General features: G+C 46.9%; 1 protein-coding gene across 6 annotated transcripts in view; it reads left to right on the top strand.

Annotated features, from left to right (window-relative positions):
* Positions 1-16,186, top strand: part of EPB41L4B (erythrocyte membrane protein band 4.1 like 4B) — a gene marked incomplete at its 5' end in the record, with an annotated part of 131,091 nt that overhangs the window by 87,095 nt on the left and 27,810 nt on the right. For all 6 annotated transcript variants that reach the window (XM_079112584.1, XM_079112581.1, XM_079112583.1 and 3 more), the window contains 3 exons: positions 6,878-7,083; positions 9,206-9,324; positions 13,665-13,790. In XM_079112584.1, the coding sequence (XP_078968710.1) occupies positions 6,878-7,083; positions 9,206-9,324; positions 13,665-13,790 (451 nt within the window). The remainder of the gene's footprint in view (positions 1-6,877; positions 7,084-9,205; positions 9,325-13,664; positions 13,791-16,186) is intronic.

The following is a 16,186-nucleotide window of genomic DNA, read 5'->3' as shown; positions in this document are numbered from 1 at the left end:
GCCAGTGCCGTAGAAGCCAGGGGGAAGGAGACTGGAAGTGCAGGTCCTGGGAAGCAGAGTAAGTCAGGGGAGAACACGGAATGGATCTGCAGCCTTTGGAAAAGTGACCAGCACAGTGAAGATGGCAGGTCACAGTCACAGGGCAAGGATGAGTTATTCCTTTGGGGATGTTGGAACTATTGGTTCTTCATATCAGGAGAAGAGTTAGAACTTTACTTCATAAGTGACACATGAATTCCTGAGGAACTCAATCCCAATGCAAAAATTGAAGTGATAACAGTGCAAAGCTCATTCTGCCCATATTAAGCCAGGGAAAGTCCCCTCACCAACCTAGGGTGCACTCAGTTCCAGGCCTTAGCACTTGGGGTACCCTCTGCCTGGGATACCCAATCCAGCACCTCCCCCAGCCCATTCTTACCCTTTGGAACATCACCTGCTTCAAGCATCACTATCCTGGAGGTCTTCCCCTGTGGCTCCTCTCCTGCTTACCCTTATCAAAGCAGCTGCAAGCTTCTTCGGACAAAGACAAGAACTCATTTACAATTGTCCTCAAGCCTGACACAGTGCCAGGCACTTAAAATATTTGCCCAGAACAATGCTCTCAGCCTGACCAGTATTAGTTGAGCACCTGCTTTGTGCTCAGCACTTTTCCTCCAGTGGAGGACACAGAAGTGTGTGATGTGACAGTATCTCTTCCTACAGAGCTCACTGTATGGATGGGAAGACAAGGTGCGTATGCCAGGCCGTCTCAGCCAGTGGGTTCTGAGAAGGACTTGGATTTTCCTGATGAGTGCATTTGCTGCCCGAAATAGAAGCTGGGACAGATGGGAAGGTGCAGCAGATGGGCAGCACTCGGGGCAGTGAGCGGAGAGATGGGAGGCCTGGACGGTGTCCCGGGCTCAGCCAGTTACCGGCTGTATGACCCACTCACCTCACTCCCCGTCGTGGGCCCATATGCAAAGTGAGGAGGGTGGTCAGGGCAGCAGTTTTCAGGCCTGGCCACAGGTTGGACTTACAGATGGGTGACTGTGTAATTGGTCCGGGTAAGACCTGAGCATTGAGTGATTTGTTTATTTTTTTCAAAATCTTCCCTTGTGATTTTCTGATTCAGCTGTATAAAGGTGTAATATTCCATGCATACAGTTCACCAATTTAAATTGTACCATTCCGTGGTTTTTAGTATTTTTTTGAAGTTGTGCAACCATGGCTAAAATCTAATTTTGGAATGTATTCATTACTTCTAAAAGAAACTCAGACCCATTAGCAGTGACTCACTCATTTCCTCCATCTCCCCAGACCTTGGTAACCACTCATCACTTTCTGCCTCCACAGACTTGCCTGTTCCAAACGTCCCAGATAAATGGAATCATGGGGCATGTGGCCTTTTGTGTCTGGCTTCTTTCATGTCGCTTAATGTTTTCAAGGTTCCTTCATGTTGTAGCATGGATGGATAGTTCATTCCTTTTTATCAACTAGGTAATTTTCCATTGTATGGAGGTATCACATTTTGCTTATCCATTCATCAGTCGATGAACATGGAGATATGTGGATTGTTTCTGCCTTTTGGCAATTATGAATAATGGCATGAACATTTGTGTACAGGTTTTTGGTTTTGTTCTTTCTGGTTTTTTTTTTTTTTTTTTTTTTTTTTTTGTTTTGCTTTGTTTTTTCAGTTCTGGGAATTGAACCCAGAGGTGCTCTACCACTGATCTACATCCCCAGTCCTTATTTTTTATTCCGACACAGGGTTTCACTGAGTTTCCCAGGCTGGCCTGAAACTTGCGATCCTCTTGCCCCAGCCTCCCAGGTTGCTGGGATTACAGGCATGTGCCCCTAGTCTAGCTCATGTACAAGTTTTTGCATGGACATGTATCTAGGAATGGGATTGCCGGGTCATCTGGTGTCTCTTTGAGGAACTGCCAGATTATTTTCCAAACTGGCTACACCATTTTGGATTCCCTCCAGTAAGTGAATAGGGGTTCTCCCAGTGATTTTAATATCCATCCAGAGTTTAAAACCACCAAAATGGCAGACATCCAAGGGCTCCATTTCTAAAATTCTGGAATTTCTTATTCAGGATTAGATCCCAGGGCTGCTCTCCAAAACCCATGTCACCCAGAGCTTGGCTGAGCTGTAGACTATATGATTGACTTCTCAGAGCACTTGAACACTCAGTCTTGTTTTCAGGAGAAAGCCTTGTTTTGTATTCCAGCTTGGGACCCTCCCCCTATCCTGGTTTCCCTAATTCTGGTAGGTGGTGCATTTTGATTGAGCACCATGTGTTGGGCAGGCTGGGATCCCAGAGCCCCGGAGGGGTGAGGCTCTAGTTGGGAGCGTGCATGGGATTAAGCAGGTCCAGGAGAGCCCCTCGACCAGCTGGTTCTGTAGAACTGTGTCCTCCCAATACAGTCAGTGAAGTCCCCTGGGACACTGGCCCACTGGGAACACCGGCTTCTCCAGAGCTGGAGACAGAATGAGAGCCGGGTCTTCCCCTGAGAAAAGGAAACAGGAAAAATTAGATAAGGTTCGGTACTCGCTGTGCAGCACCAACGGGCCGCATGATTCATCTTCGCTGAGCTCCGGTGTCAGCTGAGGCAGGAGCAGCGTCCCTGCAGAACGGCTGTGGGAGCGCAGGGCGGGCACATCACAGCCCCGCCTTCCACGGCAGGTGCCCTCCCCGCCAGCTCGGGAAGCGGAGGCCAGAGCCTACACGTCGCACCTTTGCGACCCACTCTGAAGCCGGGATCCGTGACCTCCTTTCCAGCATGCCAGAAGCCTCGTGAGCCTGTCCCTGGTGATGGTGGACGTGGGCTGCTCTGTGCTCTTGGACCTTCTGGGTGGGCTTGACCTTTCAGACCGTATGAACTGGCAGATGCACAACCTCACGGCCACTAACTTACATCATAGTCTGTGTCAATGGCAACTCTAGGAGCTCCGCAGGGAGCAGTCAGTGAGGTCATGAGCAGTGTCCTTTATGAACCCACAGCCCCATGAGACTGCATGCCAGCTATCTTCAGGATGGTTCCCCATCTGTCTGAGCTAAGGACACTTTCAGGTCACTTACCGTCTGCTTAGGAACTTTTGCTCTTCTAGAGGCACTTAGCCTGACCACATTTCCTGTCCAGCCTCAGGCAGCTTCTCTGACTCTCTTCTATTTCTCTTTCCATTTGTCTCTTTCCGAGTCTTCCCCCTCAAGTTGCAGTCGTACATGCACGTTTGATTTGAAATGTTACCAAATGCAGTTTCTTACTCCCTGCATTTTACTGTTTGACCCTTCAATCTGAGTTTCCTTGAAATGAAAAAGCACACACTTTTAACTTGTAAAGACAAGTTCATGACACCACTGTGCTCTTCTGCATCCATGGCAGGCATCACTAATCAATCACAGCACTCTCCCCCTGAGCCTGGCATAATCTCAGAATCCTCCTCCATCTTGCACTCCAGGCAGAGAGTGAGGATCAATCGGAGCTGGCATCAGAAGTGGTGTCTATTTGCCATCTTTCTGAAACACTTAGTCAAAGCTTTCCAACTCTACTTCCAGCCCTGAACGTGTGCCAGATCTCTGTGACAAGACATCTTTTCCCTTGGGCATTTATTCTCACACTCACTGTAGCCCGTGTGAAGCTCAGTCATGTCAAAGTAGCCCTCATCCTCTACCATTTTTTTTTTCTATTAACAACATGCTATGTGCCTGGCCCTCCAGTCTAAAAAAATATGTGGAGTGTCCTCACCCCTCCCTGTCTCCATGTTCTCTCTCAAATCCAGCCGATACCCATATCCTGTCCCTCTCTTCCTTTCAGCGCTTCTCTGATCTGTCCCCCACCTAGACAGTCGCAGTGCCTGCTCAGACCTATAATGGGCTGGCAGTGGCAGGACAGCAGGGCAGAGGCAAGATGGGTCTCGAGTCCTCCCAGGCGAAGAGCATTCTGTCTTCTGAGCTCCCAGTCTCTGCACCTCTCTAGGGCGAATAATATTTCTCAGCATAATCGGGAGACAAGAAAATACTGTTAACCGGATTTGGAATCCACAGAACTGTGGTCAAATTCTGAGTCTCCAACTTCTATAGTCCCTCCTCTCCCTCTCTCCCTCCCTCTCCCTCCCTTGGTGCTTTTTTCCTGTCTTCCTCTCTCAGAGATTGAGGGTGCACCTATTGGTATCCAGCAAAGGCCTCTATGCCTGCCAAATGGGTTGCTGTGTGTACAATAGGTAGCCCGGAACCTGGAATGTGGCTGGGACTAGATAGATAATTGGGAGAAAGGATGATTCTCAGATCTGGAAATTTGCCAGAAGTCACCTAACCTACTTCATGTTACAGAGGAAGGACGTGGAACCCTGAGCAGGCGCCCTGGGTTCCACTGCAGGGTCAGGGCAGGACTAAGACTGGAGCCCAGGTGTTCAGCTCCACCTTGACCCGTTTTCTCTCCCATTCCTGCCTCCAGAGGAGGGTGGGTACCCTGGATCTTTGAGGTTGGTGGGGGGGTGGAGCATGATCCCAAAGCCAAAACCATGTCCTCTTCCACATCCTTAGGGGTACACACTCAATGTAGGATTGTCCTTGAGCAAAGTCTCCAGGGGACAGTCAGGGTGCAGCAGAAAGCCCGCTCCTGTGACAGTGTGGGGAACCACCAATGCCATTTCTGCCACGAACACCCTGCCTCTACGGCAGAGGTCTTCTCCTTTCTCCGGGAACCTGAGGGGACAGGCCTGCAAGCCTGCTCACACCCCGTCTGAATATCCCAGAAAGCAGCTCACATGCCTTCCACCTGCTGACTGCGCTAACGATAGCCTGGCACGCTGCACTCTTCCTGACTAGCCCAGCTTGTCTTCTTGGTCTTGCCTCCTACTTTTCCCTTCCTCAGTCCTTCTCACATCCTCCTCTTCTAACCAATCATTCCTTTTTTCATACTGTTCCTTAGGCCCATAACAACCATCTCTACCTTTTCTGCCTGAAAGAAATCACACAGGCATGTACACATGTACACACACACATATCAAAATGAAAACCCCAACACCAATTTATAACGTGGGTTATAAATGGGAGAGACACAACCAACCCAATCAATGCATTTTCTGAACCTTGTAATTGAAAAGGTCAGTGGTAGGATCAGCTTCAGGTGTGGCTGGATCTAGGCACTCAAATGATACCCTAACTTTTTTCTTGTTCCACCTACCTTTAACCTCTGCTCATCTTTTCTCACTTCATGGATCTCATTCCCACAGATACTGCTACTGCTTTATGTTTAGGGAATATAGTCAAAAGAAGCCTCGGCTTACATCATCCTTATGGTCATGACCAGTGTATTCACTATCTACTGTGAGCATAGTGCCTTAGGTGCACAGTACATTAGGAGCCCACAAAAATGTTTTAATTTCTTTTAAAATAAAAATAAAAATGAACTTATAGTTGGAGAAAACATCAACATACTTTTATATGAATATACTTTTATATAAACACTGCCATGAAATACAATTTTAATTATTTTTTATAAAGAAGGGACAAAGGCAGAAGTGCTTAGGACCCACAGAAGTCACCAGAAGACCCTGCTTGACTCTCACAGAGAGAGAGACAGAGACCCCTGTCTTTTGGATTTCATGCATTAAATTTTAGGGTCAACTCTAATAATCTCTGATTGGGTCACATCCCAGAACTAGAAGGATGGAAGATTCCAGTTGGCCAGCCTGAGTGTCAGGCCCAACCCTGGGGGGTCAAGATCAACCCTACAGGAACAGGAGGAGTGGGGTTTCCCGTAAGAAAGAGGATTCTGTTTCAGGAATGGCCACTAAATCACAGTCTCCCCTGGATGTCCCCTCCCTGTGACACCTTCCCCTCCCGGAGGAGTTAACTGTCTCCACTCCTGCGCCCTCACTCCCGCTCTCAGGATGGCCAGCGACTGAAACAGAGTTGTGGGAAGCCCTGGGCCAGCTGCTTGAAGGCAGCAGGAAGGCAGCAGGTGTTGGGATCTGGGCTGAGAGATGAGCGGCGCCAGGCAGGCTCACAGTGCAGCTGGCTTAAATCTTCCCAGGGGAGGGGGCACCTCTGCTGGTCGAGAGAGAAGGGAGCCCAGGAGGGAAGGGGTTTTAGGGTGCAGAAGGACATTGCTGGAGACAGGCTGCAAGCCCCGGGAGGCTGCCCGTGCTGCCTGTGTGCAGGAGTGTGGCCCCTCTCCTGCCAGCGCAGCTCCAATCCCAGGCCCTGGATGGTTCCAGCGGGCCTGCAGTTGTGTGGATGGCTGCAGGGAAGGTCTGTGGGTTCCTTATGTTCCCTGGGGGTTCTGTCCTGGAAGGATGAAGAAGAGAAGGGCTCGAGCTACCCAGGAAGAGTGACCTGCTCCGGAAGATAATAAAGAATACCATTCTGGAAACTTCTCTGAGCGGGACAGACCAAAGGAGGGAGTCAGGGTGGGAGAGAATCTGGTCCAGGGTTCTAGGTGGCGGGTGAAGGGGCTTTGAACAGGACAATATTGGTCAACACAAAGAAGAGCCACTGGAATTAAAAGTGGGACAGAATCGGGTTTTCGGCATGCTGGGCGGGATGGAGAGGAACTTCTAGTTTGTAACATGATCTTATAGGATCATTTAACATTTTATTATTGTTTTTATGTCCTCCTCCCATCTAGAGAATGTGTTTAAAATATAGAAATGTTTTCATTCCATTTCAAAATCAAGAAATTTTTGAGGTACAAGGTTCTCTGACGGACACGACTTCCCGCCCCCCTTTCTCCCGGCAAACGGTGCCCTTGACCTCCCACTCTCGACAGGAATCTCACCCGTTGAATCCGGTTCTCTTGGTGTTTGGCGCTTAGCGATCATCTTTCAAAACCCACCGGTGGATCCAGAGGTCTGGCTTTTCTAAATCCTGACTTTGTCGCCACCACAGCTACCCGCTCCCCTCCCCGGTGCTCAGCCCCTCCGACCGGCTGCCCTTTGGCATCGAGGAGAATGGGGGCACCCCGTTCGCCCCCAAGGCTTCAGGACGGCATCACCGCCAGCACCAGCACCACTCCAACTATGGCCTGTCCCTGACCCTGGAGAACAAGGAGGGGCCCATGAGGTCCCCGAGCTCCAGCAGCAAGTCCCTCACAAGTGAGTTGGGAGGATGGGGGTCCTGCTGCTGGCAGGGGTGGCTTCCCTAAGGGCTCAAGGGCAGCCTGAAGAGCACTGATGCTACACCGGTGACCCGGTTTGGAAAGGAACAGAGACGAGCCTGATGCAGTTAGGCAGGGGCCCTTAGGGCCACTGTTTCCGATGTCATTACAGGGCAACGGCTGTCTCCCCAGTCCGCTGCTGGGCAGTACCCAGCCTTCGCTCGAGCAGTGGAAAGGAGAAAGGGCAGGGAAGTGGGGGCTGGAATTTCAGCTGTCCTAATGCCAGAATAAACCTGTCCTGCCCTCTTTCTGACATGGGACTTCCGAGATAAGGTGGTGTCAGGTGGACTGTGGATGCGGGTCCCCGTGGGAAGTCATGGAGGCAGAGTAAGCAGTTGGAAGCACCACTAGACAGTCGGTTATATCTCTTCCATCTAATTTCAACAGGCAGGCTTGGATATTGTATGTCTGCCTTTTTTTTTTTTTTTTCCAGAAACTTCCTTTTAATATATTTTAGTAGAGAATTTGCCTCTGGTGAACTGGGAGAAAGAACTGGTTCTGCACCTGGTGCTAAGTGCTGGGTCCTGCTGTGGAGTGGGGTCTCTCTCAGTGCCTCAGTTTCCTCTGCTGGGGATGGGGGGTGGTGAGGAGATGATAGCCCAGGGCTCTTCCAGCCCCAACATGGCCTGAGTCTGGGGTAAAACAGCTTGATCCTTTCTGCCTTCATAGACCAGGGAATAGTTCTGGGTTGGCCGAGCTGGAAACAGGGACTTGTAATGCACTTGCATGGAGACCGAGTCTGTGCCCTCACGCGGCCCAGGCTGCCCATGCCGAGTCCTGCCTCATCTTATATCTGGGTAACTGTGGCGGCCTCCTGGTGGGCACCTCCTCCAGTGCAGCCTCCCTGCTGAGGCTGCCAAATCCACTTTCACCAGATGGCTCTGTCCAAATGCCTTAAGGCCTTGCAAGAGCTCACTGTCCTGGGATAAAGGCCACCTGCTGAGCCTGGCCACACAGAGACCTTCATAACCTGGCCCCTGCCAGTATCTCCAGCCTCCCTGACTCCTTGGCACACTCTGGCTACACAGAGCTCCTCTCCTCTCACCAGACGCTGTGCCAGTCCCAGCTCTGTCCCTTGCACTTGCTGTTGCCTCTTCCTGGAAGGCTTTTCTCTGTCATGATGAACTCCTATGCATCCCTCAGGAACCAGCTCAAATATTATCAGCAAAACATTCCCTATCGCCCACCCACCATTCAAGGCTTTGGAGTGCCTTCTCTCTTGCTCCTATAGCCAATTACAATGTTTGCCACTTTTATTTGGAATATCTGTGCATGTCTCTGTCTCTCCTTTCAAACCAGGAATTGTGTCTCAGTCATCTCTTTCTTTTACCTTCCTAGATCCCAATTGCTAACAATACTTAGCCCAAGTTTTGCTTTATAATGAATATTTAATATGTCAGTGAGTAAATTCAAGCTAGAGGGAGCAAAGGTGGCCGACTAATCCCAAGTGGTACAAAAATCAAAGTCCATGGATTTGATTTTAGAAACATAACATGGCTTTTTAAAAATTAATTTTATTTGTTCTAATTAGTTGTATATGGCAGTAGAATACGTCTATACATTTTGATAGATCCTACATAAATGGAGTTGGGTCTCTCACTTTTCTGATTATACATATTGTGGGAGCACATCAGTCGTGCCGTCATCCATGTATGTGAGGTAATAACGTCTGCATAAGGGCACATGTATGTGCCTCTCAGACCGAACATTCAAGTTTCCAGTTTGCGTAGAGCTTTTTCATTTTAAAAACATTTGTATATAAATGACCTCACTCTTGTTCACAGCAACCCTACAAGGTAAATAATTTTATTTGTATTTAAAAATGACTCAGAGGCTCAGAAAGGTAAAGCAGCTTAGCCAGGGCCACCCAACTCATGGGACTGTTGCGGGGAGTTGGGCCTTGAAAGCTTGTCCTCCGTTGTTGTCACACTCCATCAAGCTAGAAGACGAGGAGGCAGGCACACCGGGTGCTGGGGTCAGGATCTGGTGAGTGTCCCTTATCGCCTGTAGCCTTCTCTCCTTTGACCTTTCCTTTTTTATTTTCCCTGGCTGCTCTGCAGAACTGAGTCCAGGACCACCTGCCCTGTTCAGTGAAGCTGCTGCCCATCTGAAGAAGCTGGAACTGGAGACGGTGAAGGCAGCAGGACCCTGGCCTGCTCTTCACATCAACATTAACAAGGTCCAGCGCCTGGGGCTCTGCAGTGAGCATGGACTTGGTGCTCATGCCAAACTGCGCCTGTTAACGTGGCCTGCCTCCTAAACCATGCGCCTGTGCCTGGAGGGATTTCTCCTCCGTCTTTCTTGACATTTCTGCTCAGGCTGTCTATTAGGAGCAAAACTTCACTTACCTTCTTGCTGGGTGAATTACAGTGCTAGGCATTGCCCAATATATCATGGACTCCCTGGATCGATCTTCTCCCTCTTCTTAATCCCTGGGCTTTCAACTTTTCTTTAACAATATACATGATAAATGACTTTAATGGGGGCTTACCCAGAGTCTGACAAAATCTAAAACTATTTTGCAATGAAATACAGCATATTGTACAGCAGAGAACTCACAAGCACTACAGTAATTTGTAGTTGCCATGACCATTGGGAGGACACTAGGAACAGTGACTTGCTCTGGGAGAAGGCATGACTGGGACACCTATGCATTACAGAGCATTGGCCTGGAGGTCCACTATGACTTACTGTAACTTCCCTCCTTTCTCCTCTATTCAGAGAAACACATGAGGGGTCTGGAAGTGTAGCTCAGTGGTAGATCTCATGCTTAGCAACTGCAAGGCCCTGGGTTCAATCCCCAATCCCTAGCACCGAAAAAAAAAAAAAAAAAAAAGAAAGAAAAGAAAAAAATCAGAAAGTGAGTAAGCTAGGGCGATGTGATTTTCCAGGTAACTCTGACTCTGTCCCGACATATAAACAGAGCATATTATTTCACACTATGATTCTTGGTCAACAATAGAGCATTCCTTGCAATAGACCTCGCTTGATATCATACTACAATTGGGAACACTGGCTTGGATAGCTTTTAAAGTTTTTTTTCCTCCAACCTGAAGGATTGAGCATCTTCCGTTTCTTCTTAGATGACCTCCCAGGATTATTTAATGATGAGAAGTCATTTTCACTACTCACTTCCAAAGTCGTACCCAGAATTATCACAGGAATGTGAATCTCATTAGATTTCCAATGTGTAAACAATTTGTATCAACAATTTAAATATGCATCTGATCATTTCTTTATTCCCAGATGACATCTTCCAACAGATGGCCTGTTTCCAACTCTAATAATCCCACGGCCCAAAATTGGCATCCATTTGTATGTTTTGAAATATTGAATGATAAAGTATCTTTCCACAATTCAAATAGAACATAAAATATTAAGTATAGTCGTTCAGAAGACAGAAAGCACAGCATTCTGGGACTCTTCTCCAGACTGGAGCTGTGGTTTTGTGATCTCCCATAGACATGCCTTCTTCTTTTCTTTGGTGTGTTGGAGCGGGGCCAGGGGTCTCTGGGATTGTCCCATAGGTGCTCTACCAGTGAGTTACATTCCCAGATCTTTCATTTTTTTATTTTGAGAAAGGGTCTTGCTAAGTTGCCCTGGTTGATTTTGAACTTGCCATCCTCCTGCCTTAACCTCCTGAGTAGCTGGGATTATAGTCATGCACCCCTGTGCCCGGATACAAATGTTTAAAAAAAAAAAAATTCATACAATGCTCCACAAATTTTCCAAAATTTATGTCGGCCTTTACCTGAGTCTGTTCATACAGCTGAACATTGTTACTCTTGCTTCATTCAGATGGAACAGGAACGAGATGGCTTGAATTTTATGTCCAAAAAGGCAATTTTGAATTCCAAAGTTCAAGGGGGAAATCGATGCTGAATTGCTGTTCTCCTCTTACTTTAGCAGCATTTCATTTTTCTAAGTAGGTACTCGGTCATTACTGTCAGTATAACCACATTCCCTCAAGCAATTGTCAAAAACCTCAGATGGGCTTAATAACTAATTTAATTCCTATGTTATTGCAGAAAAATTAAACCTAATTAAAAAATTAACTATTCACATATTAGCGAAAACACCCATTCAATATGGAACAGATAACGTAACAGGATTTATAAATACAAGGTAATTATCCAAAGTCTATGCTACAAATCCTACCTTTTAAAATGTAAGTTATAAATAAGTTAGATATTTGCCTACAGGAGAAAACTAAGTCCCTGAGGATAATGAATCTAGTCGAACAAACCCATTCTTCAAGCACAACTGGATCACTTAGGATCATTAGTGTTCTCCCATCCAAAGCAACTTTTTGTTATATTTTCTTTTCTAACCAAAGAATCTAGCATTGAAGTGTCATTTGTATCCTTTTTTTAAAAAATTTTACCTTATTTGAACATCCTGAAAATCTTGTGAGTAAAGAGACTGAGACATAGACTGGGGTTGCAGCTCGGTGGTAGGACGCTTGCCTAGCATGTGTGAAGAACTCGGTTCAGTTCTCAGCACTGCATATAATAAATAAATAAATAGATAGATATAAACGTCCATGGACAGCTAAAAAGTTTTTTTTTTAAAAAAAGAGAGATACTGAGACAAGGGAGAGTCAGAGAAGTGGTAAGGAGCTTTGACCAAAGTCACTGTTCCTGAATATAAATGTTGGCCCTTCTGCTTATCTCCTGAGTGACCTTCTCATCTCTCTGCTTTGTTTTTCTCATCTATAAAATGAGGATATTAATACTCTGGTTTCAGTTTATATCATATAAGTCTTTCACCTTTTATTAAAATGGAGAGGATAATAATAGTACCTACTTCCAAATGGGAGGAACTAATGAGAGGATTGGGTGAGACATGCATATGAAATTTGAAGTCAATGGCGGGCCCATAGTAAGCTCTCAGTAAATGTTACCTACTGGAGCTATTTTTTTTTTTTTTTTTTTTTTGCCATCATTATCATTATCTTTGTGTGTGTGTGTGTGTGTGTGCGCACTGGTGGGGATGAAACCCAGGGATTTGCACACACTAGGGAACACTCTTAACCACTGAGCTACACCCAAGCAACCCCACTCTCTTTTTAAGTGTTGCTAGTAAGACCAAGCTGAGATGCAAATCCAGATTTTCTGCCTCTGCCTGTTCTGGCATTAATGATGTGAAATTGCAGCTTACTCTACCAAATGCTCCTCCGTGTGTTTGGAGGTCCTCCCAGGAAACTGGATACTATGTCCTCTTTTCTTTGTCAGCCAATTGCCTTTTGCTTCCTCTTTGGCTTTTATATATATTGCTACTAAGAGTACCAAGGTGCTCAATAAGACTTTCAAATTAGTGACTGACTAATTTGGGGACATGAAGAACTTGAGGGCTTTAGAACAGTTTCTTCTTGCCCTGGTACATGATGGCCGACATGATACTGATATTGCCAAATTGGCTTCTGGCAATCTCATGGTTTTGTGCTTTCTTATTAAATGCATACCTCTTCTAATGATAGCTATATATCATCGTGATGGTCCTCAGTAGGTATTTAATGGGCACCTACTCTGCATCAAGCACTATATTAGTTCTGGGACATGGAATGGCCATGAAGGTACAGTTAGCAGTAAGACATTATTTCCCAAAAGTGGTGTGTGTACCATTAAAGATGATTTCAGGTTACCCAAGTGGATAAGTGCTTTTTATTTTAATTATTACATAAATATCATCATGTCTATTATAATAAATAGAATAGTTACCAAGTCTAAGATTTCAGAGATGTCATCTTCGAGCATGGTTCATATATAACTATGGAGTCCCAGGATTCCCCCCCTTAACTGGATCACATGAATTTTAGGTACATGTTCAGTTAACACATGGGAGATGGTGGAAATAGTGCAGGTGGTACCAAATTACTGAAGTCCAAGATGCTCTCCAATAATGTAACAGGGGCTGGGGTGTAGCTGAGTGGTAGAGCATGTGCTTAGTCCTGGGTTCAGTTCCCAGCCCCTCCAAAAAAGGAATATAGATACAGGTTCCTTGTTAAGAATCACAGTTTTTAGGGCTGGACCTGTAGCTCTGTGGTAGGTCACTTGCTTAGTATGCACAAGGCCTTGGGTTGAATCCCCAGCTCCATGCATACACACAAATCAGTTTTTAGCAAGATCTGTTACGAAAGCGTCCCCAGATGCTTTGCACTGTTTCCCTTGACCCTGCAAGTCATAGCATTGGCTCTTTCTGTGTTAGAGTAGCTGCTGTGGGGAGAATGACCCCGAGCAGGGCTGAAGTGTGGTTCTGCCATTGGCTCTTGCCACCTGACCCCAGATGAGACCCTTCCTTGCTTTCTTGGGCCTCACCCCCGCCATGTGTCTTCTGCCTCCTTCACAAGAGAATGGGATGCATGCTTGTGAACCCCGGGTCCCAAATGTATAAAGCTGGTGACGCACTTGCCTGGACACTTGGATCTGTGTTCTGTGTTGTGGCTGTTGGGAGAGTTACCATGTGTGTTTTCTTTTTACTCTGTTTACAATCCATCCTCTGAATTTTGGTTTGTCTCAGGCCGAGGAAAAGAAGGTCTCTGAGAAGACTCTTCAGACACCCCTGTTGCCCTCCCCAGCAGCAGAACACGTGAAGTGTAACATTCTGAAAGCACAGCTGGAAAACGCCTCCCGGGTCAATGCCCAGGTATGCGGAGCCCCGCTCCCCTTGGGAGGGACCGAGACATCACGTCAGTCAGGGGCCAGCCTGAAGAGAGGCACCACACCTTGGTATGTGAACTGAGGCTTTAATCGCAAGAATTATTAACTGGTATCCAGTTATTAATTAGGAAAGTGAGACGTCAGTGTGCATGAATCCTCAGGAGAAGCTGGCCCAGCCCCATTCAACAGGTCAGGGCAGGGCTGAGGAACCTGCATTTCCAAACAGCTTCTGGACCACATCTGGAGTCACACTATTCCCAAGTTCTAGAAGGAGCAACTTTGGGAAGCACTTTCTAGCTTCATGGTCGAGGGAATGATGTGCTGTAAATATAAAATTTAGATACTCAGAGTCGGAGCCCCATGCATATGTAGATTTCTGAGTAAGGATCCCTGTGGCCAGTGCTGGTGTCTCTTAGCTGGAGGATGAGCCCCATGTGGCCTGGAGGAACCACCACTGACCAGCTGAATAAACCAGGAGGGGGTGACTCACCCAAGCTGGAAACAAACAGGAAGGAGCAAATTCTGCCCCACTCGCGCCCCCTATTGACATGTCCTATCATGAAGCCCGCCGGGAAAGCAGTTAACTGAATTTGCTGGTTCTGCCTCAGGTCCAAGTAGAGGCACAGAGAACGAGCTGGAGATGGGAGATGATGGTTCCATAATTTCCATTACCCCCAACTAGCACCCATAACAGGAGTCACTGGTCATATGCAGTGACCACCATACTCCCCATGACCCTAAATGTGGCCTCAGGATTATCTTCTACACAGAAGATCTTCCAAGGAGATACCACCAGTCAAGCAAACATGTCACTCAAGTAGAAATCCATTTGCCACCCCTGCCCTGGGAACAGCTACGTGAGAAGCTACGGTTGCCCATGAGCTCACTAGGAAATTATATACCGATCTTCATTCCTCATCAACCTAACGTTTATGCCTGTGTTGCTGAGAACAAAGCAATATTCAATAATCTGTTATAATATTATCTCCATTTATTTAGCAATCTGAGTAATTTAGATCCTTCCAGAACATACCATGAAAACCCAGAAAAGGCTTTCAGAATTTCTCCTACTTAGGGACTGTGATATAAACAGGAAGCAGTGAGGTATGGAATAATAAAGTCAGATGGCCTGGTTTGAATCAGCTTACTGTTTATCAGTGGTGTCACCTTAAACATGTTCATTAATCTGAGCCTCCGTTTCCTCACGTGTAAAATGAGGATAATGGTACCTGCCACCTTAGGTTATTGTGAAGACTGAGGCGATCTGTATAATGTACCCGGCACGATGCCTTGCCCTACCATTGTGCAGATATCAACAATAATTGCTACAGAGATGGTGTCATGAAGTTGTCAGGTGCTCTGATAGTAGGTCACAGTGGTAGCACTTCTTAGAGGATGATCCAGTTGACTCCTCATCACATGCTATATATTAAAGTTATAGACACACATTGCCTTTTTCTTAATTCTTCTATCTTCATCATTTTAGAGTATGCCGTTTTTACACTCTGATGAAACCAATAAAACAGACATATTCCATGTTTACAGAGCTACTCTGATCTACAGTAGAAAGCTCTACCATGTGCCCAGTGACCCCAAGCTGCACACGCCATCTCAGGCGGACCTGTGTTTCTGCTCCAGTGAGAAAGTACAGTGTGTCAGAAACTTTGCATTTTGCACAGTGTAGAAAAAGATGAGAAATAGGTATGAAGAAAAGAAAGTGCCCTGGCCAGACAGACAGGGCGGGAGGGCACGAGAGCAGGAAGAAGGAGAGGGCGAGATGGAAATTAGTCATTTCAGAGCAGTATTGCCCAGGATGCCACAAGGTACACCAGCCCTATAGGAGGCTTCCAGATTGTTCTGGAAATTCTCTCACTAAATCCCCTGAAACAGTCCCAATGCACACATCTTCTAATAGGTTCTGAGAAGTCCTGCGGCAAAGAAACCTATTTGGGTTTCCTTCACACCTGATTGGCCACAGAACACTTTGTGAAACAGTTCCCACTATTATCAGTAGAACTCGCATTCCCGGGAAAATAGGAACCCGCCTTGGGATCCCCTGGCTTAGAGTGTCTCAAGGGGCTGGGGGGAAGGGTTGTGCATCCCCCCAGGGTTGTGCTTCCCTCTTGGCCTCCACGTACAGCACGGGTGTAAGGTAGAGAGCCGAGTTCCCACAGGCCAGCAGTGCTGGCTGTTGCTGGCTCTTAAAAAGGCTTTCTTCAGGACGCAGGCCCGGGTGTGTGGGTACCCATGCAGACCAACTGTTCAGTGCCTTCGGAGCCAGAGGCCTGGCTCTGTGTGTTGTGACAGCGTGAGGGCCACGTCTCTCATCAAGCACGGTGCGTTCCACTGGCCTGGCAGGCTGAGTGGGTGTCCCTTCCTCCC

The sequence above is a fragment of the Sciurus vulgaris genome (genome assembly GCF_902686455.1).
Source record: "Sciurus vulgaris genome assembly, chromosome: 15".
Lineage (NCBI taxonomy): Eukaryota > Metazoa > Chordata > Mammalia > Rodentia > Sciuridae > Sciurus > Sciurus vulgaris.
The sequence above is the reverse complement of the archived record's forward strand: the minus strand, read 5'-3'. Positions and strand labels throughout refer to the sequence as shown.